The sequence below is a fragment of the Zootermopsis nevadensis genome, unplaced genomic scaffold, assembly GCF_977971745.1.
Source record: "Zootermopsis nevadensis isolate Lab colony 2312 unplaced genomic scaffold, Znev_1.0 Znev_ptg000020l, whole genome shotgun sequence".
Lineage (NCBI taxonomy): Eukaryota > Metazoa > Arthropoda > Insecta > Blattodea > Termopsidae > Zootermopsis > Zootermopsis nevadensis.
The window spans coordinates 1,956,706-1,981,323 of record NW_028259152.1 but is presented as its reverse complement, the minus strand read 5'-3'; the positions used below and the strand labels follow the sequence as shown (position 1 = coordinate 1,981,323).

Genomic DNA, 24,618 nt, shown 5'->3' with positions numbered 1-24,618 from the left:
AAGTTATTTATTCCTCTATATTAACGAGATTGATTTTGTTCCAGTAAATTTCCATTAGAATACAGTGAATATACAATGCTAATTTGCACAGATAACATTTTCAAGTGGAAATAATTTAAACTAACTCTGCAGGAGCACAATCTGAACGTCCGACACTGCTAATACCAAAACCTTCCACTGGACACTTTCCTGAGCCGGCTCAAGCCTCCTCTGTTCTTCAAAACCAGTGTCCAAAGATCCATCCTTCTCGGTCTTCCAAGTGGACGTTTTCCAAGAGGTTTCCTGAAAAAATTCCAAATCATTCATCGTCCCCATCCTAACTACACTCCCAAGTACACCGCAGCCCACCAAAACCATTGTATGTGTCCCGCAAAACGTAACACTAATTAGAGAGTTATCGGCTATCCACAATAGGAATTTTCGTTTTTATGTCATTCTAGTTGCAAGAATAGTAAGAGGCACAGTTGGTGTACCTGTGTTCAGTTAAAAGAGGGAAATTCCACATATGTCCACAGTGGTTTCGTAGGTTGTGTCGACTTTTAGGTAGTTGTGCCCAACACGGATTTAAAAGTTTGGTCCTGTCGGTGGTGTTGTCCACGGTACATTGCGGCGCCGGATCATATTTTTCAGATTAATTTCTTTAATTTTATTTGAGGGGTTCATATTTAAATCTACAAAGCACCAATCCGCAAAACCACAATGGGCACCTATTTATTATTATTATTTTAGTGTTCTGTCTGACGACAGGTCCATATGAACAGGATCCTTCCATCATTTTCCCGGACTGGGACCTGTTCATATACGTTCTTGGCAAATGATCCAGAAGTGGTTTGCCATAGCCTTCTTCTGTGTGTGAATGGAGTAATTGTTGGGATGCCACGGAGAAACCGGGGAAGCCCCCGGAGGAAAACTCCGTGTTGCCTAGACCACGGCCTTGCCCAACACAAGTTATAAATTCGGGCACCGCCGGGAATCGAACCCGATACCCCAGGATTACAAGGCCACAGCTAAACCACCGTGGCTGACAATGGGCACCTACACCGCAACAAAATCCTCAAAATCTTTCATATATACATATAGGTCGACAGGGAACCACAACCCGTAAAATTACAAAGGACGGCTTTACAGCCACCGCGAGAACCTTAAACCTCATCTTCCTGTAACTCGTGGTGGGAAAAAATACTTTATTTGTTTTTTAACCATCTTCGAGTATTTTTCTTCATTTTCGTGGATTTTAGAGAAAACCAAATTGTCATTGTTTTCACGATTATGTAGTAACCGTGGGTTTACTAAGTGAGACAATTATTATCATGTTGGCAAGCCTGCTATCGTAGCAGATATTTACGAGGAACGTGGGAAGTATTTAAAACGTATAGAAGCGTATGTGGTATTGTAGGTTATAATGGTAAATTCTTTATTTGGTTGTGGTGAACAGTTGATTGGCTTATATTTTTAAACATATAATTTATTCTTGTGTACCTCTTTCAGTTATTTTATTCTTTCTTCAAGTCGCTTGTGGGAAAAGACGTTGTAGTGGAGCTGAAGAATGATCTGAGGTAGGTTAGGTTACAGCTATCATAAAGTTGCCATACTTGCTTATTGGTAGTTGTATATTCAAGATGTATTTTTGTAAACAAAAGAAAATTAAGAAGCGTTAACAAGTATAAAAATGTTTTAATGATGTAATACTTGCATGTTTTACAGAGGTACAAAAATACAATTTCACTCTTTAAATTTTCAAAGCCTTTAACCTAATCCTACATCCTTATGTCTATGGAACATTTTGTTGGAGAATAGAACTGATGTGTTAAAAGTGGTAGAACGACTTTGTAGAGCAGTTGCCATATATGTTTGCATCCTTTATCAATTGCTTGTTTGATGGTTTCAGCATATGTGGCACCTTACATTCTGTTGACCAGTACTTAAACATAAAGTTGACGGATATTAGTGTCACAGATCCAGATAAATATCCCCACATGGTAAGTAACTAATGTTAAATCAGTACTGTAAATACATTTGGCCTACAGTCAGGAAAGAAGTTGTTATGCTCTTTTCCACAGGCATTTTATTCATTGCTTAAGTTAGATTAAGTTTTCCTTCTGTATGCTTTTGTTCACGTTTTACTATTCTAGTGTTCAGTGGACCATAACTGCTTTCTTCCTCATTCTTTCTTGTTTATTAATTATTCTATTATGTGACATATAATTTTTATTCAGTTGCACTATTAAATAAAGAAGAAACATTTATATGCATCAGTTATATTTATGATATTACCATTTTTAGTTTGATTAACACAAATTCATATGAGATTACATTTTTGTTGGTACCCTGTTAAGTACTCACATGATCAACATTTTGAATAAAAATTATAGTTGTCCATAAATTGTTATGACAGAAAATATTTGCACAAGCCCACATATTCAGATAAATTTCAATTAAATAATTTGTATTTTGTCTTTTCAGTTATCAGTGAAAAACTGCTTCATCCGTGGCTCTGTTGTACGTTATGTTCAGTTACCAGCTGATGAAGTAGACACTCAGCTTCTACAAGATGCTGCAAGGAAAGAAGCAGCTGTACAGTCTCGTTAGTGTTAGCAAAGTCATTGCCTTTCATTTTTTAACACCACTCGTTACCTTTTGCCCACTTTTTGTGTTGGTGACTGGGAAATGGAATTATTCAAAACCTCATTAAATATACAAGAGAATGACTGAGTGAAAGGTAAGCTTTGGAATAGTACCTGCAGAAGCAATGCAGCAATGGACTTTTTATTCTGTTATTTATTTTCTGTTCTGAATGTCAGGTGAAAGAAGTTTAATGTTACTGTAACAGTTTGAAAGGTATGTTGCGAGGCAAAGGAAAAATTGTAAGTTATGTTTTATAGTGTGGTGATAAAATTTACAATGTGACATTTTTATTTTCAGCTATTGTTAAATCTTAGATGACATAACTCTTAGATGAAGTACCGGGTCTACAATTTGTGTCTTTCGGGGCGTGGCTTGCGTTTCGTGGTCGGCCGGCGATCTGTTGACGTCGGCAGGACTGGTGCGTGTTCTTCCTGTGAGTCACAGGTGAATCAGTTTCAGTGCCGCTAGTAACAGGGAGCTGCGAGTGTTTCTCGTCACTGATACATGTTATTACATTAATTGTTCTTACCTTAAATCACAAAAGATGTTCAAAGTGACTTCCTTGTGCTTGCAGGCAAGCTTCACATCTTGTTAACATATTTCTAAATACTCGACGAAGCTCTTCTGGGATATTGCCGAAATGAATTGTCGTTTCCTGTTGTTTTTATCCAAAGCTGATCCTGTACTACAAATTTTTTTTACTAAGCTCTCTATCATGAGCCTGCTAGGAACGCTTACACCAGGAAAATGTCTGCAAAATTTACGGCGGCATCTTCCGTAGGATGAATATTTGGCATATGTTTTGACTAAGGACACACTTAATACTATACACCATATTATCAACGTCAATCCGCTACAAGAGACGCAATGAAACTGATTCGCCTGTGACTCATGGGAAGAACACGGACTAGTCCCGCCCACGTCAACAGATCGCCAGCTGACCGCGCGGTGTGGGCGCGCCTCGAAAGACATAAATTGTAAAGCCGGTATAAGGAAGACACATAATGAGTAAAACAACAGTTACATTATCAGAAACTTTATTTTTTCCTACATAGCATTTTTTTGGTAAAAAAGGAATGTATGTGTGAGTGAGTGTATGAGATAATAATATGTATTGTACACAAAAATCATGAAATATTTTGCAGAGATTGAGCAGTTAGGTAGTCAAAATTTGAATCTTTAAATGATATAGATGCTTGATGTCATTATCAAGTAGTTGATACTTCTGTTTAATATTCAAATCATATGTGTTCATACCTTAGTTTGGAGGCTGGCTATCATACCTTTGTTATGGTTTATGTTAGTTCCTCCAGGTAAAGGTTAGAGAAATACTATAAAGTAAGCTACTGCTGCTCTTGTCTATATATTTTGCAATTTAACTTTTTCATATCATCATACCATTTGATGGTACATAACCCAAATAGCTGATAAAATGCCATTAAATAAGCCAAGAATTAATCAAGAATATTGATTTTGGTTTTAGATGAAATGACTGCAAGGAAATTAAATTTTTTTTCTAGAATATTATGATTCTGTAGTCCACATGGTTTTGTGTTATATTCATTGCAGGCGTAATAACGTTCAGAAACTATGAGAGTAAATACGATTTAACAGTAAGAATTAGATACATTCGTTTCCAAGTATCATTTAAATTCACTAATCAGTTTAAGGCATGACTAGCTTATATTTTTCCATGTATTTCTAAACAACTGTAAATGGCAATAAAAATTTATATTGTAGAAATGTCTTATCATTTTAAATCTTTGATTGAATTAGGGATTTATGAATAACATTTCTGTCAGATGTGTAGGAACTGGTATATTTTATGTATATTGCTGTAAATAAATAAATGTTTAAAGTGGTCCATAGTCATGCAGATACACTGTACTGCATGGCATAACATTTATTTCCAGACATATTTGAATATTCTAGGAGCAACATGGACCTCGATCTGGTGATGAAGGCAGTTGTCAAGCAGTTCCTCATTGGCAAAGGTACGTGTTGCACAAATCATAGGTGACAGTGGAGAGAGACATGTTTTGTTGGGCATGAATCAGTTACTTTGTTAGATTTTAGGTTTCTGTGGTGATGAAACTGTGGATTGTGGTCTTGGGTGTGACATCCTGTACTCTTGTAGGTTGTCACCAGTATTCCTCCAAAATGGGAACCATCTGCAGACAACACAATCTAGAAGATCACAATCCACATAATTTACATTGCCAAACTTACAAAATAAAACTGAAATTCATGTGGCAACACAGTTTCTTGATTATTAATATATTTTGTACATTGTGTATAGTATGTGTGTATTGTTATTTAAGTGCTCTGTTGATCCAATTTTAAATGTTACAATATTGTTTAAAATAGGAGATGGAGAGGGGAGAAATAAAAAGATGCAGTTTATTATATTGTAAAATACATTTCTGGCAGTTTTATGTACATAGGTTCCAGTACCTTTTCTGACATAGGATAAATTATTACAGACTGTAATGAGTATTTAATTTGTCTTTACCAGTGATGCAAATTTTTCAGGTCTTCTGTAACTCACTGACATTTTTGTTGCCCACATAAATAATCAGAATTACATTCATTCACTGAAATTGAAATCATATAAACATTTGAGGAACTATTTTTTAATTTTACATTTTAAGTTTCTCACACTGCAGCCCTTTAACTTAAATAAAATATGGAGAATATGGAAACTATTAATTGGAGAAAAACTGTTTATTTGATGAAAGGTAACTGATGGTAATTAAGTGATAAAATTGTTTTGGCTGATCAACCACATCAGTTCATAGTAAAGGTCCAATGTTTCAGAGACTTTTCTGTATATTATCATTGAATGATGATAAACTAAGAGAAGATCTCTGAAATATTGGACTTTTGCTCTGAATTGATGTGGCTGATCACACAAGAGGATTTTGTAAATTTTAGTCACTGTGAAATCTTATGTGATGGTAATTACATTTGATAATGAAACAGGAAACAAATCTGAAAAAATAATGTAATTTTAGGTTAAGTTTGGTAGTACTGTATGCTGAAAAATAAAAACCAATCTGAATTGGTTTAGACATTCTGTAAGTCCCTGAATTATCATGTCACCAGAATGCAGAGGACAAGTGCTTATTCATGGGCATGTTTCACAATACAGTTACAATCTGTCTGAACAAATTTTTGCAAACATAATGACCTGAAATAAGTGGGAGTGTGCCATTGGATTACTTATAAGGAACTGAACATATTTATTTACATGTGCACTAGTTACTCACCTGACATGATTGTGCATTCTTCTGGAATCTAATTACAGAAGATGGTTATTTATACATAAAGCAATACTTCATGCAAACAGCAGGGTAAGTACACATACAGTAAAGGTGCAGAACATTTACGTGTTCTTTTAGTTGGAACACAAGCCAAAAGCAAAGGACTGTTGATATTCTGTTTGTTTAGTGTCATATTTGAGCACAATAAGTGTTATGTAGTATCTTAAGTTCAGGTCAGTGGACTGACTGGTAATATCTTCCAACAGAATGGTTTTCAGTTTGCAGTGCACAAATCTGAACATGACATTTCAAAATTAGTTTGGAATGGTAATCAATCTCTTGCAACTTACCATTCAAACACTTCTCACCCACATTCCTCCCACCGAATGTATTTAGTAGTTTAAAATTTGTTGTTTTTTTAATCAAAATTAGAAAGAAGGGAAATACATGATGAAAAAGTACAAAATACTTGCATATAATGAATAAGAAATATTTGTTTCTCTGAGAAAATTAATGGTAGTTTGCAGGTTTTCCACTGCAATTTAAGTTACTAGATAGCATAGTAATTAACTTTTTTAATTTTGAGGACGTACAATGTTTTGTTGTGAGGGCAATAAATATGATTATTTAATCTCAGTGGGATGAAGTTTGGAAACATCCTGAAGCATAAGATTATCATAGGTACAGTTATTTGTGTTTCAGATGTACAAAAAAAATGCTTAATTTCTATAAAATAATTAATGTGTATGAAATTAGAAGCATTGAACATAAATATGGAAATAAATGAAACCTATGAGGAGAAAAGAATAAATATGACAATATGCATTCACACATGCTAGTATATTCTGGTAGCACTGTAGGTAATCATGTGCATACATCTGTTTTATCACATATGTGAGTTTATGCACTATAGTAATGAAATCTTCCTTTAATGTCTTGCTGGAGGCTGTAGTTATGAATACTTCACTGAGGAAAACCTTAATGGAAGGAACTTATCACTGATAATTGGGATGGACTACATAAATAAAACATTAAATGAGGATATATTAAGCAGGGACATTATAGTGTCCATGCTAATATGTTCATGTATTATAGCTTTACACTATTCCTTGTCATTTGGTATGATTGAAGATGTGATTAAAATCTTGGTCAAAAGATTGGCTGTTCTGATTGAGGTCTTTGTATAGTTGCACTTGGTCCTGCCATGTTATGCTGGGGTAACTTATGCAGGTGAAAAAGCATAATTAAGTCACCAAAGAATAAATTGATTAATATCTATTCTTGCTTGGCTATTATTGACCTTGTTTACAGATTCACACTATTTTATGGCATGGAAATGTATTTTGTCACAATTCTGGAACAAATTTCATATTACATAGAGCTTATTGTTGCTGTTTAAAATATGAGCTGGAATAAATGTGCAGCCAATTATATTTTTATTTGTATTTAATATATCTTTAAAATCTAAATCTTGTTGATCCAATCATCACAATATTTGTAACACAATATGATTTTTAAGAGTGTGTAGAAGTCATAAATGGGTCCTGCATATGTTCACATGTCCCAAATTATGCTCCATCATAGCAATAGGCCTGGTTACTGAAAATCAGTAACAAAAGCAGTGCTTTCTGATCTCCCAAATTTGAGACCACTATAATAAAAATCATAACACTTATAAACTACAGCTTTCTTATACTTTTGCATCTTCTTTCTTCTTAAAACATTTCCACATTTTTTTTTTTTTAAAAAAAAGATCATGTTATTTAGAAACATGGACTGGCTGTATCTAACTGGAAACTTCACCTTTGGAGTTACAACCAATTTGATGTGTTGTCAGACTGAAGTATTCAAATGTAGCCCATGGTATTCACAATTGTAGACAATGATAATGTTTACTGGATCATTTAAGTTATCAAGACATCATGACAACAAGTTTGACAACACTGAAAACTTAAATGTGTATAACGTACAAAGGCTGGATTGCATATTAGAAAATAAGTGGATTCCATAATTCTGTCATTAGAGGCTTTTTCTTAAATAAGCAGAAGTATTTTACAAAGTATGATTGCTTTGAAATAATTGTTATTTTGTTGCCATGCATATTAAATACACTTGTGTTAGTTTAAGAAATGAGTCCCCTTTGTAATTTTTTTTTAGGTTATACAGTACTAAAATTTAATTTTCAATTTATAGCTTGAATAAGCCATAGAATTCATGAAAAAGGAGTCTAATTCTGCTTCATATTGTTTCACAGTAGACATAAAAATGACTCTCATTCTAATACTTATATCTATATCACAATGAAAATGAGTTGTCAGTATTAAATGTTTTAGAATCTTGCGTTAAAGCCCTATTAAAGTCAGAATACAATTTTGAGTGTGGATTTAGTACAGTTTATGATAATACATTTATGGTATCATGATTTCTTTTTAATATAAGAATTCCAAGTAAACATTCCTTCATTGTGGTTTAAGTTACATGAGTATAAGAATTTTGTAATTAGGACCCTGTTACCCAATACAAGAAACAGTTCATCTGGTTTATTCTTTCAATTAGTTCACTGCTCAGTACTGAAATATGAATTCTGCATCAGATACAGTTTGTCAATGGGGTTGACTTGCACAATGCTCGGCAGAAGACTTTCTGATTGCGGCGGATGATGCGGCGCTTGCATGTCAAGGTTCTGAAGTGACAGTGTGTCAGATCCTCCTTCATCCAGTTGTTCAAAGTTGGTGCTGTCATCTAATGAAATATCTGAACTGCAGAAGCTCTCACCAGAATGTGTAGGGTACGTATCTGCAAATAAATGGATATCATATGAATATTATATCTTATTATTTATTGAAGTATATTTATTTGTAGATAAATATTTCTCTAATAGTATGTATTTACAATTTATTGGCAACATGTTCAATAGACATTACTGACAACTGCCATCCTCAGAGAATATGACATGAACAGTGGAGATTTTAACATAGAACTGTAGTTATAGATAGTTATAGATATTTGGTAGATGTGCCATTTAAATTCCACAGTGCAATTTATTAGAAACAAACCTCCAGAGCCTGATTTATTGTCTTACATTTTTATATTGTGTTTAATAAAACTGAGTTCGGAACAAGTGATGAATACATATTCAAGTTGATTTACATAAAAATTTACATTTTAAACTGGATTTTGTTATGTGCATTGTGTGGGGTAAGGAACTGACAAGGAGGGTTTTAGAGGAAGGCTGTTTCCCACCATATATCTTATATTAACAATCTAATTCATATAAAAAGTATTAATGACCCCTTGTCCAATGAACTGTGAATGGAGGTTTCTGTGCATCAGGCCCAAAATTTCTAGTTATAATAGACAACTTAATAATAAAACTGTGTGTAAATTTGTGTTTAGATTAATTATTATTATTATTATCATCATCATTATTATTAGTTTGTGGTCAAATGGATTGTATGGTCCTTAGTTTGGAAAATACTATTATGAGATTATAATAGGTATCAGTCATACCATCAGGTGAATAGGGAATGTTGGGATTTAATGGTTGACTACTTGATGGTGTGTAAGTTGCATCACCAGTGTCTCGCATATTAAGTCCATTAAGGCCAAGATAATGATCTGGAAATAAAAACAAGAAATGATAAGTACAACATACAGGGACAGATGTTTGTGCGTCATAATATTGCGTTCCAAGTATAGAAACAACAGAAGTGGTTTGAATTGATAATGTATTCACAACACTAGATAACAATATAATGGGAACAAGCAAAGGATTAAGTTCTGTTTATAATACGACAAGTTTGTCACATACTGTGGTCTCCAGAAGCAGGTTCTTGTTTGATGGCTTTTTCATCTTTGCTGTCTTTGTCCTTATCACTTGAAGATTTCTGATCTGCCTCTTGTTTTGCTTTCCTCTGTAGCTTCTTCATTTTGGCACGTTGGTTCTGAAACCACACTTGTACTACTCGGACACTCAGCCCTGTTTCTTTTGCCAGTGCTTCTCTCACCTGTGCATTTGTTAATATAGTGAGATCAAATTAATTGTTTGTTTAGTTAAAATAACCTGTCTTGCTAAGATGATAATATTAATAATGATTTTTATGTTGCAGAAATACCATGTCAGTCTAGCACTACGAAGGATGTAGCAACTTTTTAATAAATAATTCACTACCCATGTCAGATTTGTTACAATGTAGGAATACATAATATATAAATATATGTTGTGTGAATGTACATGGGATTTTTATTACCTTTCTGCATGGTTTAGGGCTAATTTCAAATGAAGCTTTAAATTGCCTTCTTTGTGTTGAAGTAAGGATTGTTCTTGGCCTTTTCGGACCTCGTCTGCCATCCCTTGGTCTGCTGTTCTCATCTATTAAATCGTCACCTGTTAAATAAAAAAATCTTGAGACACGCATGAATGTTGAATCTGTTTAAAATTGTACTGAGCAAATAACTTTTTTATACCATAAAAGTTGCTAAAACAGCATTTATATTTGAATCTCATATACTTTGAGCCATATAAGGGCACTGATGAGGTCCCTCAGTCTTATTTTCACACAACGAACACTTTACTTAGCTTAAGATACACTGAAATTTTGAGAAAAGGAAATCCAATCAAAAATACATGGAAGACATAGATAACATAAAAGACTTTTCATAAATTCAGAATAGCAAATATGATAATAAAAAACATGATTTTGTTTGTACCTGATGGACTAGCCTGTTGCATCATGTACAGTTCCTTTTCAAACTCCTGTTTGCAGAAGAGCTGTCCACCTCGGAGCACGAACTCTGCACCCTTCACTAAAGGTTGACAGCATACCACACAAACAAAGCACTGAAGGTGAAACACATGTGACTGGACACGCATGACCTCTGCACGTGGCAGCAACCGGTCTCCACATCTCGAACACTTCACACCAAACTTCCTATAATACAAATGCGGACTAGTCACCAAGAAAGCGATATTTATTTAAATTGGGTTGGTCATAAAGCTATGGATATTTTCAAAATGTATTTCCAGAATTATAATTATAGCATTGCACCTGTAATATTTTCAGTTCCTTAAAGATTTAAGTTACTCAGCTGATGTTATTATTTGTAAGTTTATTAAGGTTGCAGATCTATATTGAATTAAACACTCGAGTATCAATACATTAGTCTTCCATAATGACAAAAGAATATTTCTTTAAAGCAACATACTTATGAAGAATGGTGGATGATTGATGGGATAGCGAATGAACTAAAGAACATTTTTAACATAATATTATTCTACGTGAAAAGCAAAGCAATAAAATTGTTATGTAACTTTCACTGGCTTAATTAATTGTGTAACATCTGGTCAAGGAGCTCGTCATAAGCAAATTGGAATGGGTAATTCTTGTGTAGTTTATTCCATTATAAAAGTTGATGTGATGGCGTAACAATAGCAATACATTTTGATAGTAATTAATGTGGATTAGTTTTTGGTTCATAGCGTAATATTTATTGACTTCCAAGTATGTCTGGAATGTATAAGAAGATCCTAATGAGCCCTTATTTCTTGTTATAAGAATTAACTTTATCTAGAATGTAATGAAATTCTTTTCCTAGATGTTATTGTGTTACTATGGGTGATACGGAAAGAATTTTCCTCGAGAGACCTGTCATCTCAGAAACTAAATACCATTTCAGAAGGTAAAAGAGAACTAAAACAAATAACAGACTGTTAGGTACAGGATCTGAGACAAAAGAATATGGTCATTGTTTTTTGTTGCATGTAAACTGTTTCATTGTTTGCAAATTTGTTTACCTTAGCAAAACAAAAATTTTCTTTAATATGACAGTTACAAAGTTAAAGTGTATTCTTTCCTGTACCTTCAAATAGGAAAGCATTAATATTTACTTTTTTCGAAGTATGCAGTAGAGCTGCCAATATTACATTATTCTCCAGAACATGTAATAAGCATTTATGTGTGTCTTGTATTTATGAAAAGACAGAAGTACTTGGAAAGACTAAACTTTCAAATGAATTATAGTAAGTGATGTGTCATTGTTCTTGTTAGTTCAATGAAAGAATATCTGGACAATCCATGAATAAGTTGAGGTTATGTTTTTAAATTTGTAAATGAATGTTTAAGGAAATAAGTGAAAATTGACGGTAATTTTAAACACTTTCAGTTGATGTTCTGTTCAGGTGACAGATAAAAATTTCACACTCAAACAAATGAACAGGAAAAATTGTAGTTTACTTCATTATGGTGAATTAAATTACACAGGAGGTGGGTTCTTCAATTTTATACTCCATTACTCCATACACATGTCATCGCCCTATAAGGCAAGTGATAGCTCTGACCAAGCAGAACATTATCATATCCTCAGTCCTAAATAATTCGATTCATATCTAATTCATCACTTAGATAATATCAGAAAAAAGGTAGTTTTCTTTCTCATATATCTGACCAAAATATTCTACAAATTAATTTTTCTCCCTCAGAGTGAGACATAAGATTATTATACAACGGGAATTTTTTTTTGCATATTTTTATCTTTTGGACTCGAGAATGAAGAAGGAAATTTTTTACAAAGTATCTTGAACTGAACTTTCCCATTTTTAATTTGTTCATGTGTACAACTTAGATCGATAGATGTCGTTCGTTTCGTAATATGTTGGTAATATTGCCGGTTGTTCCACAGATGGCACTCAATACAGTAGTAAGATGTTCTTTACGCTTCAATGTACGAGTTCGTAGTTACTTTGATCTCTTGAACTTCTCTGCCATCTGCAGTGAAATTTCCATTTTAAAAGTTATTAAGTTGGATAGTAAGAGAGAATTCGATTCAAATATGTTGGTAATCCGCTGTGACGTATTAGTGACATATTCTTGTGTGCAAGTGAAAACTTAAAAGGGCTGTGTTAGTGTTATAATTGTTTTGTGAAAGTGATGAAGTGACAAAAGTGTTTTAAAATCATTTCACCGAAGGAAAGGCAGGTGAGTCATGAGTCTTGAGCAACTTGATACTGTAATGCGAAGGCCATGTTTTGATATGCTACAGTTGGGGAATTGCCGGAAGGGTGAGAGCAGTAAGTTTACTAGGTGATCCATGGTTGTTAGCCAGCAGCCAGCCGCATGCGTTAAAAGGGCAATTGTTTTTTTATTAATGGCAGTACATTATGTTTAAATGTGAACTTCAACAGATTTTGAACAGGTCCGGGTGTATCGAAATGATTATCAGTTTGTATATCGACCTAAAAGATCATTCAACTTTCAATAAATTGGAAAATAATTTAATGATAATCTGTCTAGAAGCAAAGCAAAGCACAAAATCGGCAGTGCTATGAAATAATGCGAAATAATTGGATTACATTTATTTTTCTAATTAATAATTCGTGAAAGTAAATATATAATATTCTGATTAAAAAAACTGAAGCGACGAAGACGGTAGGAGCAGATTGGAGATATTATTAAAATTGATCTTATATGAGTCAGTTTTGAGGAATTTGATAAATATCTATTTGAGGCAACCATTTGATACTGTAACAGTCTTTCCGCTTTCGTCTTATCAGTCTATGCAATGAAACAAAATAAAATAAATAAACGTATGACGTGAAGCTATATGTATTTTACCTATCATAGTCCGCCTTACAGTATAGTTTGGCGTTTCGGCAGTAGCAGGAGTGGCTGAGGAGAACCCCGCACTCACTGCAGGCCAAGCAATGTTCATGCCAGCTCGCGTCAGCCACTCTCATCAGGAAACGATCGTGGATCTTTTGCCCACAGCCCTCACACACTTCGTACGTCTTCTCACACTTGATCGTCGTAGCACCTCCCACGCCGACGCCTCCAGCACCCACATCTGCATAAAGATGGTGGCATTATATTAAAAACAAGTCTCAGTCATAGTGGTGACAGAGGGCGTTTGATACTTCGTCAGTTGTCTTCTATTTATCCTATGTCATGAAAATGACTGTAATCTGGGTCAATGCGCCGAGTCGTCTGGTAGAAGTTGACCGATATTTCTGAGGAACCTGCTGCGTCCGTCATCAGGGCGATGATTACCCTGATGATGAGAATGGCGGAATTGACGCAGACATTTGTTACTTAAAAGACAAACGCTTAAAGAAATTAATTTTAATGCGGGTTCATTCTAAATGGTGTATTCAGAACGTAAGAACAAATAATTTTTACCAGTAGAAACGAATATACTCCAAAAGTAAATCTTTACGAATGCAGATATCCAATGTGCGTCTTGTAGTACTGAAAAGTGAATAACTAACTATCGTACATATTCTGAAATAGAAATATTTAATGTAAAAATGAGTTTTTTTTTGTAGGATTTGTTTTTGTTTCTGAGTTCCTGGCTTTGGAGGAGCTTCAAAATTTGAGACAAGGATAAATTAATATCCTCTATCAGAATTCAAGAGCTTAATATTCAATAACAATGCGTGAAACGTGTAGCCTTTAAGTTCTTAAGTAAAGAATACAGACAAAACATTTACACCATGACGGAGGACAAGCTGTGTGTGTGTGCAAACGTATTAACTTATTGTCTGAATGATTGATTGTCTACAGACAGATAGTCGTGTTATCAGTGCAGTTGTACTGGATAGGCGAAATACGAAACTAGCTGACAGTAGGATTTTAGGTTCTCACGGCGGTGAGTACGAAGATGGCTGTCTTCTGGATCGCAGCGCCGTGTAGTCTGGTATAAGTTTACCGACGTTTCAGAGTTCCTTACTGCCTCCATCATCAGGGCGATGAATCATGAATCACGGCGCTACAATCCAGAAGACAGCCATCTTCATCTGACACTTATAAATTTGTATGAGTAAGTTTTCAGTTGTTAAGGCGTCAATGTAATGTTTTAAAATACGAATGCTTGTATGGAATTTTACAGCTCATGTTCGCCCTCTTCTTTACATCTTTTAATTCCTGTTGCCTGTAGCTGGAGCAGTTTAATATTGAAAGAACCGTTAGTACCCTTTTTCGCCTCTGTTTCTCTTGTGATCCGAGAACATCAAAAGATCTGTTCGAACTTTATCCAGTCTGGTGTACATCATTCATCAAATAAGGGAGACGGTGGTGTCCCATTTGCTACACAACATTACAATAAAGTTACGCGGCACAGAAATATGGACAGTACAGTAGTAACAGTACGAGAAGGAGGGAGTTGATTAAGCTGAAAGTAATTATCCACCGTTTAATGACGACACCAGGGAGGAAGGTTAATTCGATGTGTCGTACCCTCCTCATCTCCTCTTTCTGTTGGAACCCTGGACCAATTAAGTTGCCGGAGTAATTAACAAGATGACGTCACACGAGCCATTGGTCTATAATGTGGATGATACCCACTGATACGGTAGAAGCTTTGAATAGTAATTGGCTATGTGACGTCTGTGCTGCCTTCATTGTGATGCAATTACCTTTATGCAGCGCAACAAACTAGAGAATTATGGTAGAAGAGGGACCACGATATCAGGCCAAGGAAGAAAGTTGCTCAATAGCTGGTTTACATCAGAGTGTGAGGTTGTATTTTGATTGTAGAAATTGCGCATGGAAGAATATCGTCGCCGAACGTTCCGTGAGTAAGTATAGATACCCATCTTATTTTAAACAAAATATATATAGAAATTCCCTGGTCCAGTTGTCTTTAACACGATTAATTCTTAATTTTGTTCGCAAATAAAATAAAATAATTCAAATTTCATTATTGAGATAACCGGGTATTGACATATTAGATGATTTTTAATTTAAAATTACTACTAGGCACGTGTTATGAGCCGGGATAGCTCAGTCAGTATAGTGACTAGCTACGGGCTGGACGGCCGGGGTTCGATCCCCGACGGGGGCAGAGGATTTTTCCTCTAGCCTCTGCGTCCAGACCGGCTCTGGGGCCCACCCAGCCTCCTCTACAATGGGTACCGGGGTCCTTTCCCGGGGGTAAAGCCGGCCGGGGCGTGATGCTGACCACTCACCCCCATCTAGTGCCGAGGTCAAGGAAGAGAGGAGCTATACCTCCACTCACCCCAAATGCCTACATGGCGTATAGTGGGACAAACTTTACTTTACTTTTACTAGGTACGTGTTAAACGTTTATTAAAAATATACAGTTTTGTTTGCTGGGTCTTTGGACCCGTCATAACTTAACATCGTCAGATATCTTTGAAGTTCTACCTTCACTCTACGTTCGTTACACAAGATGAGACAACAGATATGTTTTAATCTTTGTGGTTTAGATGAAAAAAATGGTAAATCAAAAGAAAATACAATCGAACAGTATTTATCAACCGACTTGTACCTTATGACGATCATTGAATGTTTATCCGCTGCTGCATTAATTACAGTTAGCTCCTGATGGCTGATGGGTTTGGGGGAGGGGGGTGGGGGGTGGGGTGAAAATCTTTGCATTTACAGCTGAGAGACAGGTACAAGGAAAACGTTTTCTGGTATATGCATAGTGAGTTACGAGAACCTCTGTGCCTATTCGGATATAACGCGTGGGTGATTAACTAACTTCCTGGAAGGGCACCACTTAGCTAGCGACAGACACCTCGAGATTCAGCGGCTCCATTTCCCTCATCTGTGGCTCTCGACAGCGAGAGTGCTGCCACATCAGTCAACACATCACACCACCATCAAACTCCCTTCGATTCGCACTTACAGATGAATGACTTCTCAATGGATACTTTTACAATTCTTGGACTTTATACCACGTTAGTATTCCGGTTCGCTTCAGTAAATCTGTAGCGGTGGTATGTGACTGGCCTGTCACATATTCATGCCTGGAATGATACTGGCTCCATTAAAAATGCAAGAACAAAGTCTTCATCCAAGATCACACAAGTGGGTTGTCTCATTCGTGGAAGTTGGATGTAGTTGTTATCATTTCGGAAGAAAATTCTTTTATATTTTATTAATATCAGACACTCATCGTCCTGATGATGGACGCAGCAAGGACCTCTGAAACATTATTAAACCACCAGACTACACCGCTCTAGAACTTAGATGACAAGCCCCAGTAATCGCCGGTGTAAGCGTATTTTTTGTTTTATGTTGGCGCAGATAAATAATCCACACGTTTCAATATTAGGCCGTTGTAAGAAACGAAGAATTTGAATATCTCTATTTAGTGACCAGTGTGCATTTATTTGGTGCCACAATCTATAAGATCACAATAGACATTCTCCCCGCCATGAGACACTTAATCTCAGCACTAATCGTGTGTTCATGACTCGTCACCAGACTACTGGACCAAATCGTAATACAAAGGAAGCCAATGAATCATTTGAAAATGTGGATAAGCTGAAATATCTGGAAACAGCTGTAACGAATGAAAACTGCTTTCACGAGGGTATGAAGAGCAGGTTTAATTTGGTGAATGGTTGCCACCGCACAGTTCAGAATATTTTGTCTTGTCGTCTGTTACCTAAAAATGTAGAAAGATTAAAAAATACAGAAGTATAATTTACCTACTGTTTTTATAGGTATGAAACTTGTTCTCTCGCGTTAAGGGAAGAACACAGATGAGGATGTCTAGGGACAGAATTCCGAGGAGAATATTTGGACCAAATATGCGTGGAGTGACAGTAGACTGGAGAAAATTGTATGATGATCTCCAGATATTAGGATGATCAAACAAGGAGTATGAGATGGTTGAGGCATAGAGCGTTTATGGAGGAAAGTGGAAGGGCTAAAAAGTAAGACCAACATTTTCGTTGTACATTTTTAATAATGATTGATCATTTCCAACGAGAGAAGCCTGTTCACTTGATTCTCTTGCCTTCTGCATCTTTTTGCGTCTAGAAATTGAAGTCTGTACTACATCTGTTGCTTGCCTGGGGGATGGGCGTGCGTGTGTGCGATATGAATCCCTTCAAAATCTTCGTCTCCCAGCAAGTGTGAATGATATTTTTTTGCTTCCCTTAGTATTTTCGGATGAAGACATCTTTTCATCTTGCGAAACGGAGAAATATATTGATATTGACAATGCAGATTCTTAAGGGAAAGAAGAACGGAGGGTGTGAAGTGTGAGATGAACAGAATTCAGTCTGGATTCACAAGTCGAGCTTCTGAAAATACAGGAAGCAGTCGGTATTGGATTTTTTTAAAGAGAGCCGTGCTATAACGGAGATATTTTTTGTTCCACATTTTTGGATTGCATTCTTTTGAAAAGAACTATAACGGCTATGAGCACGTAATTACATAGAATCATGACAGACAGAACGTCATGTAGGTACAAGATACTCCTTCCCATTTGAGGAACCTAGATTAAGTAAATACTTAATCGGAAATCATTCCTTTCAAAATCAGTTAAAAATTTCCTCACGGTGAAAATTCTGTTTCTTTTTCAGAATAATATTTTGTGTGGTTATAATTCGATTACATATTTTAATGCGTTTATACGGGGTTAAAAGGGAAATATTGACATGTTTCTCCAAGTACGGAAGAATTTTCCGCATTGATGCATTTTGGTGTTACTTAGAACCTCGGTGTATAACCTTTTGGTTCATCAACACCAGTTATGTAAAATTCGCGGTACGCGGGCCGCATGTGGCCGTTTTCGATGTTTTATGGGACCTGACTCAACTCTCAGATTGTGCAAGACATGTTACATACAACATTTTGGTTTGGAAACCTGAATAGTAGAAACCATTGGCAACACCTAGGCGCAGAGAGGAGGATAATATTAAAACGGATCGTAGGAATGTTGGAGGTGTGGATTGGATTCATCTAGCTCGTCATAGAGGTCGGTAACTGGCTGTTGTGAAAACGGTAATGAACATTCTGGTTCTATAAACGCGGGAGATATCTTGACAGTTTCTCTGTTCCATTGAGTTATGTGTTTCATACGAGTGTCATTAACAGCGATTATTTCCTTAAACAGCATTAACCAATATTTCTTCGTAATAGACTGTTTCCGAAATCGGCTCATTTGTTTTTATTTTTTATTTTAATTGACGTGCAAGGATTTGTCACTCGAGTACTACTTAAGACACTGTCGTCCACATAATGATGAACCGCCACTGACAGTGTTAAACTGCGTAACTAATTTGATTTGCTCTTGGAGAAAGGCACATGAACACACATAAAGAAGCATGTTAATCTGTATTTGGAGGGTGGATCTCATACGGCATTATTGATTTTAAAATTTTCCGTTGTATATTTGTTCAGTCTTATATGCATATAAGGCATAAATGCATATAAGGGAATTTCCGAAATAAAATTTTCAACATTAAAAGTGTCATACGTTTACTTTATCTGACAGTAATGATACGATTGTGAATGAACTATTCAAAAAGTGACTACAAGTTTTAGCCCTAAAATTTGAATTTATTCTTTAGTTTAAGGTACCATCCTTTGGCTATGGCAGTCTCTGATGATATTGTTGTTATCTGAGGGGTGGAATGTTTAAGGGGAACGTGGCCGACTAGTTTTACCATTCAGGAATTTGGGAAAGCAGACCTGTAAGTATCTCCGAAACGTCAGAAATACAGCCTGCGCATTTACCGTAACCCAGAAAACAGATTTATATATATTTTCTGTATATCGTTTTTCTCTCCAGATCTAAATGTTATACGTTTTAGAATATTAACAAAGCTTTTTATATTTGTCATCGCAGACAGGAGAAGACATTTTCGTGATATAAATGTTGGTTTATGAATAATGCAACCGTTCGTCCTCGCGTGAGGTATAAGAACGAGCATCAAAGTAAAGCATGTGTTCTTTGTAGAGGGAGGATCATATTCCGTTATTTATTAAAGTTCCCTTCCCCCGTTGGAGGTGCACTCTGGAATGTTCTCGTTAGACGCACGTGGCCATGAGCGGTTTGACCCTGCAGTCAGCTCAACTTATTTTCGCGGACTTCGCAGACAAACAGTAGTTATAGGTATACTGTGTAACTTAGTTTTGGACTGGGTCATCGATCAACTAAAATTTAACACTACGTTTTCAGGACCTTCTCTGCAGACTCACTGTAGAGCGGAGTGGCGTGCCAAGTTGGAATTACGCGTATTTGACGTCATAGTAAGGGTGGCTTCTCTACATTTTCGTTTTTCCTGGGACGACCGATTTTTCGGCTGGGTGACGGTGTTTCTCGGTAAAGTTCTGAATTATTTTACAGGGCAAGGGCAATGTCTACTGTCGAAGATAGACTGACTATGAAATATGGGCGTTTATCTGAACAAAATACGTAGCATGTGTAAATCTGAAGGTATCTTATTTGTTTTAAATCTTTAAAGGTCTTTAAAATGATAAAATGACAGTATTTTACGAGCCTACTATCAATTTATAACTTCATGATCTTTAAATGCATAATCTGCAAGTCTGCTCTTTACCAAATTTTAATGGGGCGATAAATTAAGGAGGGGAAATGAATACAAAACTTTCGTCGGAAAACGTGTAGGGAACAGAAGATTTGGAAACTTAATATAAAAACTTTCCGTAGATAAATAGAATAAGACTTCGTGGAATTGATTTATCTAATTGAAGATTTCAGCGGCGAAATTTTGTGTAGATAGTAATAAACTTTCGTATCGATTTTTGATCCTGGAATACTTTGTATATGGACTGTATTCTTATTTAGTCCGTAGGCTAATGGGTAAAGTTGCCACCTGTCTTCAAAATTATTTATTACTTTATTTTTCCTTATTTGTAAAACTAGGACATGACCCATTCTATGTTGTGATAGGTCAATCGGCCTATAACTGCTGATGCAAAGTCCATGATAACTGATGAGTTTTGAAAACTGCAGGGTCAAACCTCTTATTACCACGTGCGTCTAACGAGGGCATTCCACAGAGCCCCGCCGACTGGGAATCAGGTAATCCTGTTCTGTATGTGTTAGCCTTAAGCCTTTCGACCAATTAACCACTTTACACTAGATTTAGTATGAACTTTAGGGGTCTGGTCGTTCGATGCCAACCTGCCTTCGTGTATTTTAATTTCTCACACCAATAGCCTAATGACAGTATGGCGGAAGAGTGAATTTTTGAGGTGACTAATGCCGTTATATATATATATATATATATATATATATATATATATATATATGGGGCTCTTGAAATGACGTGTTATGAGATATGTGACAAAAATATAGGTCTAAAGCGTTTATTAAGGTAGTTTTGTGTAGGTTAAACTACAATATGATGGCAGTACCTACATAAGAACTTTCCATTTAGGACCATCATTCTTTTACACGATAGGTGTAATCGATGACCCATTAGAGCTAGGAATATTACATTTCTGTATGAAAATTGATAACTAATTCCTATAAATGAGCCTATGTATTGCGCAACCAGATATTTACAAGCCATCAGTTAGCCTTCAAACGTGTAAAAGTTGCGAACAATTGATGTTATTCACGGTGAACGTAATGTAGACAGAACATATAGGCCTACTTTCAGGAAAATAACAATACTACTTATGTATTAACAACATTGAGGCTATAATATTTAGTTTGAAGGCAGCACAGAAGACGCAGAGTCGAGTAGGATTCTATTTTATGACTGAGCAGAAGCCTGCTACGCTAATACATGGCTAAATTTTATTTTATAAAAAATCTGCAAAATTACATTGACATATAACTTAATATTAACAACAAAAGATCTGTAGGACTAGTGCAGTAGTAGATTAGGCTTTATGAGTTCTGGCCGGATCTTGTACTAGGATTGATAAACGTTTCGACTTAATTAGTTATCTCTCATTGATACGACTTGATCCAATACAAATAAATTGGCATTTATTACGATATCCAGATAATATACTAAGCATACGTTATATTGTTATTACATTATTTTTATAACGAACTAAACAAATTATCCCTTAACTCATTGAAAGTCTTCGATTAATACAAATTAGTTTTGTTTTCAAACCATAGTGTTACTAAAAATACGAAAGAAGTTGTACATGGCCCAGGTCTTTTAAGCTTTAGTAAATATTATGACAGGTTCTGTACATAAAATTCAAATTGTTAAACGTTCTTCAGGGTCTTTAACGCTAATTTCTTGAAGTATGTGAAAGATAAGTTTCTTGATGTCTTGAATTTGCAATGCAGATTTAGTTGAAATGGTCAGTTATTACGACAGTTGTGAATGGCTTCGATTTACGTTGGAAAATATTGATGCGTTGTTGACTACACAGGACGAATCTTTGCAATAACAATTTATATTAATCTTCTTTCGAACAGTTTTTTAAACAGGCATATGTAGACCGAAATAGACGTAGCAGTCTAAATTACTATTGTTCCTAGTTCATCTTTATTTCATAGACTACCAACTTTGTTATCACTAGCCTAGAAAAAACCCAGTTACTTTATTCATCAAATCGTCATGCAATTACCAAGCATTAACAACGTAGACATTAAAATTAGAATGCAAAACCTGAATCATTCAATAACGTACACAGTTTCAGAGCCGTAGCAGTATTGATTGATTGTTATTAGTATTTAAAGGCTTATAATTTCAATTTCATGTAGTTTGTAGACCTAACGCAAAACGTAACTCGTGTTTAAATCTACGTTCCTATTAAGCTGAATATAGGGCCTATTAGCCTAAATTGCAATTGTATCCTATACAGTTACAATTGTAGTTCTTGAAATTTAATCTGTCATGTCTGTAAGTTTAAAATTGATTCCACGTACACGGTAAATTCGGCATGAACTCACATCAGATAACTTTCATACCTACGTCGTAATACTTTCTTAGTGCATGTTTCTTTAATTGATACGTATTAGCTTGGGCATGTTGCGAAATAGGTGACTACTCCCCAAAATTAAATTTAGGCCTATAGGCTATTAATTGTGTTTACAGTTTAGTATTTTTTGTATTTCCCAATATCCATTGGTCTGAGTTATTAATCTAATTTAGGCTGTACCGTTTCTTATAAATTCGTCTGTTTATTTTAATTTTATTCACCTTGTAAAATTAGCTAGGCTTACTGACGTTCAAGAATGAAATATTAACACAGTGTTTGGATTGCAAATCTGCACCATATGGACCACAGAAAACACTTGGCACGTAACTTACCAGGACGCCCATTACATGGATGTGTTGACTGGAGGAAGTCAGTATCCTGCACCATCTTCTCGTAGTTATTATTGTTGTTGTTATTATTATAAAACTCAATCATTTATGTAGGAGATGTTTCAAACAGTTTTGTTTAAAATGACACTTTAAAACACTTTCGCCAAATCACATTTGTGTTGAGTTATCGATTAAAGTAAGCTGTAAGACATTTAAGCAGTCTAATTTGTTGGAACTTTGAATGGTTGTGTATATGAATTTTGACACTTAGTTTAGAGAACGTAGTAGTTTTACAACTCTGCTGGTAACACTGGGCACGTCAAAACTTCATCGTTGATCACAGAAATTCACCACATTTCTTGTCGTCATCTTAATCACCAGCACATTGCTATGTCTTGTAAGTTTCTGGGGGACTACTTTGATGACGTCTGCTTTAGGGGAAGAGTATGAGATTAAAAGTGTTGTGCTTGTGTCTTCTCGCTGGAAAGTTTTCGGCGGCTAGAAGTGTAACCACGATACCACACGACCGAAACCACTACCACTACCCCAGTCTACATGGGCGTCAAGGCAACATGTCCTGAGCTGCCACAAGCGCCCACCACCAAGGTTTGTGCTGCTGACTTGTTTTTCTGTTTTTCCCTAACTCGTGTGATTTCCTTCCTTGCTTTGTCACACTCCAACAGTACACAGCATGACACACACATACACACACACACACACGACACAAAGTTCCAACCCATCGCAAAATCTTCTCGCACACAGCATCCCCTTCTATATTTTCCACCCCCGCCCATGGACCAGAATTCTCCTCCCTCTCCCCTCTCCCAGACCCATCATCTGAAACCCCTTCCAATGTCGTGGATTGTCTTCTGGGTGGGGGGGAATCCCCTCTTTCTCCCTCCGGAATCTTCATACTGCGCATACTCCACTGTCTCGGGGTCTTATGAACGTGGGATCCAGCAAACAAGTTTCCATCCGCGTTCAGAAAGTAGTTCCCCCAACGTGCGAGGCTCCACCCAGAGAAATGGGATTGGTGGGAATGAGGGGGTTCAATTTCCCCGCCCTGTCGCAGTTTGTACAGGAGGGACGGAGGGACATGTCGCAGAATGGTATGCACGGCAAATCGCTTTGTTTTCAGTGTGTGCTGGATGTAGGAATCTTACAAATAGATTGTTTTCGTTCTGTCCACTTAATCTTCGAACATGTATCATCTGCATGATTTGACACAATTATTTGTTGGGTTTTAACTAGATGATCCCAGACCACGTGTCTGACTTCAGTAGTTAATGCGTAACCTAGGTTTCTGTAATCGCAGGTTTCAAGTCCCGTTCAAGGCAAGTGCGACCTTATTTCCGTAATCATCATCATAACCGCCACATATGTAACTTTGACACAGAATAAGAACGGTTATGCTAAGACATGACACTGTTTGTTCCATGGACTATTGAGTGTGGTTATGAATGTCGGATTGCGAGAGTTAGGTTGATGAAACTTTCGTGATCATATTAAGTTTCTGAAGATGCCTGTCTTGTGGGATGTTGCGTCATGTAGTCTGGCGATCGTCTTCATGATGGAGGTAGTAAGCGTCTCTGAAACGTCGGTCAGTATCTGTCAGACTTCACGATGCAGAAAACAGCCATCTTCATATTCATCGCTGCAAGAAACTGAAATCTCACCATTTTACGTTTCTGCTTCCATATATGTGTAGATCGGTGAGGGAAACAATAA

At 36.1% G+C, this 24,618-nt stretch overlaps 2 protein-coding genes and 2 long non-coding RNA genes across 4 annotated transcripts; 3 read left to right on the top strand and 1 right to left on the bottom strand.

The window, feature by feature from the left end:
- The first annotated feature begins 121 nt into the window (after window positions 1-121).
- On the top strand, window positions 122-4,368 carry LOC110840462 (U6 snRNA-associated Sm-like protein LSm2). The gene is made up of 4 exons (XM_022085508.2): window positions 122-1,405; window positions 1,489-1,556; window positions 1,889-1,979; window positions 2,464-4,368. The coding sequence occupies exons 1-4, from the start codon at window positions 1,403-1,405 to the stop codon at window positions 2,587-2,589; spliced, it is 288 nt and encodes a 95-aa protein (XP_021941200.1). The 5' UTR covers window positions 122-1,402; the 3' UTR covers window positions 2,590-4,368.
- Window positions 2,765-23,597, bottom strand: Lmx1a (LIM homeobox transcription factor 1 alpha). Its single transcript, XM_087352216.1, has 8 exons — window positions 22,894-23,597; window positions 13,499-13,727; window positions 10,599-10,819; window positions 10,139-10,275; window positions 9,700-9,895; window positions 9,399-9,506; window positions 6,239-8,684; window positions 2,765-4,812 (listed from the first exon to the last, which is right to left on the bottom strand). The coding sequence occupies exons 1-7, from the start codon at window positions 22,994-22,996 to the stop codon at window positions 8,446-8,448; spliced, it is 1,233 nt and encodes a 410-aa protein (XP_087208342.1). The 5' UTR covers window positions 22,997-23,597; the 3' UTR covers window positions 2,765-4,812; window positions 6,239-8,445.
- Window positions 8,545-11,204, top strand: LOC147873256 (uncharacterized). Its single transcript, XR_015536026.1, has 2 exons — window positions 8,545-8,676; window positions 10,655-11,204. It is a non-coding gene; the product is annotated as an uncharacterized LOC147873256 (long non-coding RNA).
- Window positions 12,767-14,591, top strand: LOC147873255 (uncharacterized). Its single transcript, XR_015536025.1, has 2 exons — window positions 12,767-12,862; window positions 13,520-14,591. It is a non-coding gene; the product is annotated as an uncharacterized LOC147873255 (long non-coding RNA).
- Window positions 23,598-24,618: the final 1,021 nt, after the last annotated feature.

Bases quoted from the DNA above. Each gene is read 5' to 3' on its own strand.
- Lmx1a (XM_087352216.1), bottom strand. From the start codon at position 22,996: ATGATTGAGTTTTATAATAATAACAACAACAATAATAACTACGAGAAG. The intron at 13,728-22,893 runs GTAAGTTACGTG...ATCTTTATGCAG, and splicing joins TCCATGTAATGGGCGTCCTG to ATGTGGGTGCTGGAGGCGTC. The intron at 9,507-9,699 runs GTATGTGACAAA...TTTTATTTCCAG, and splicing joins ACCTGCTTCTGGAGACCACA to ATCATTATCTTGGCCTTAAT.
- LOC110840462 (XM_022085508.2), top strand. The intron at 1,557-1,888 runs GTAGGTTAGGTT...TGATGGTTTCAG, and splicing joins GAGCTGAAGAATGATCTGAG to CATATGTGGCACCTTACATT. The intron at 1,980-2,463 runs GTAAGTAACTAA...TTGTCTTTTCAG, and splicing joins CAGATAAATATCCCCACATG to TTATCAGTGAAAAACTGCTT.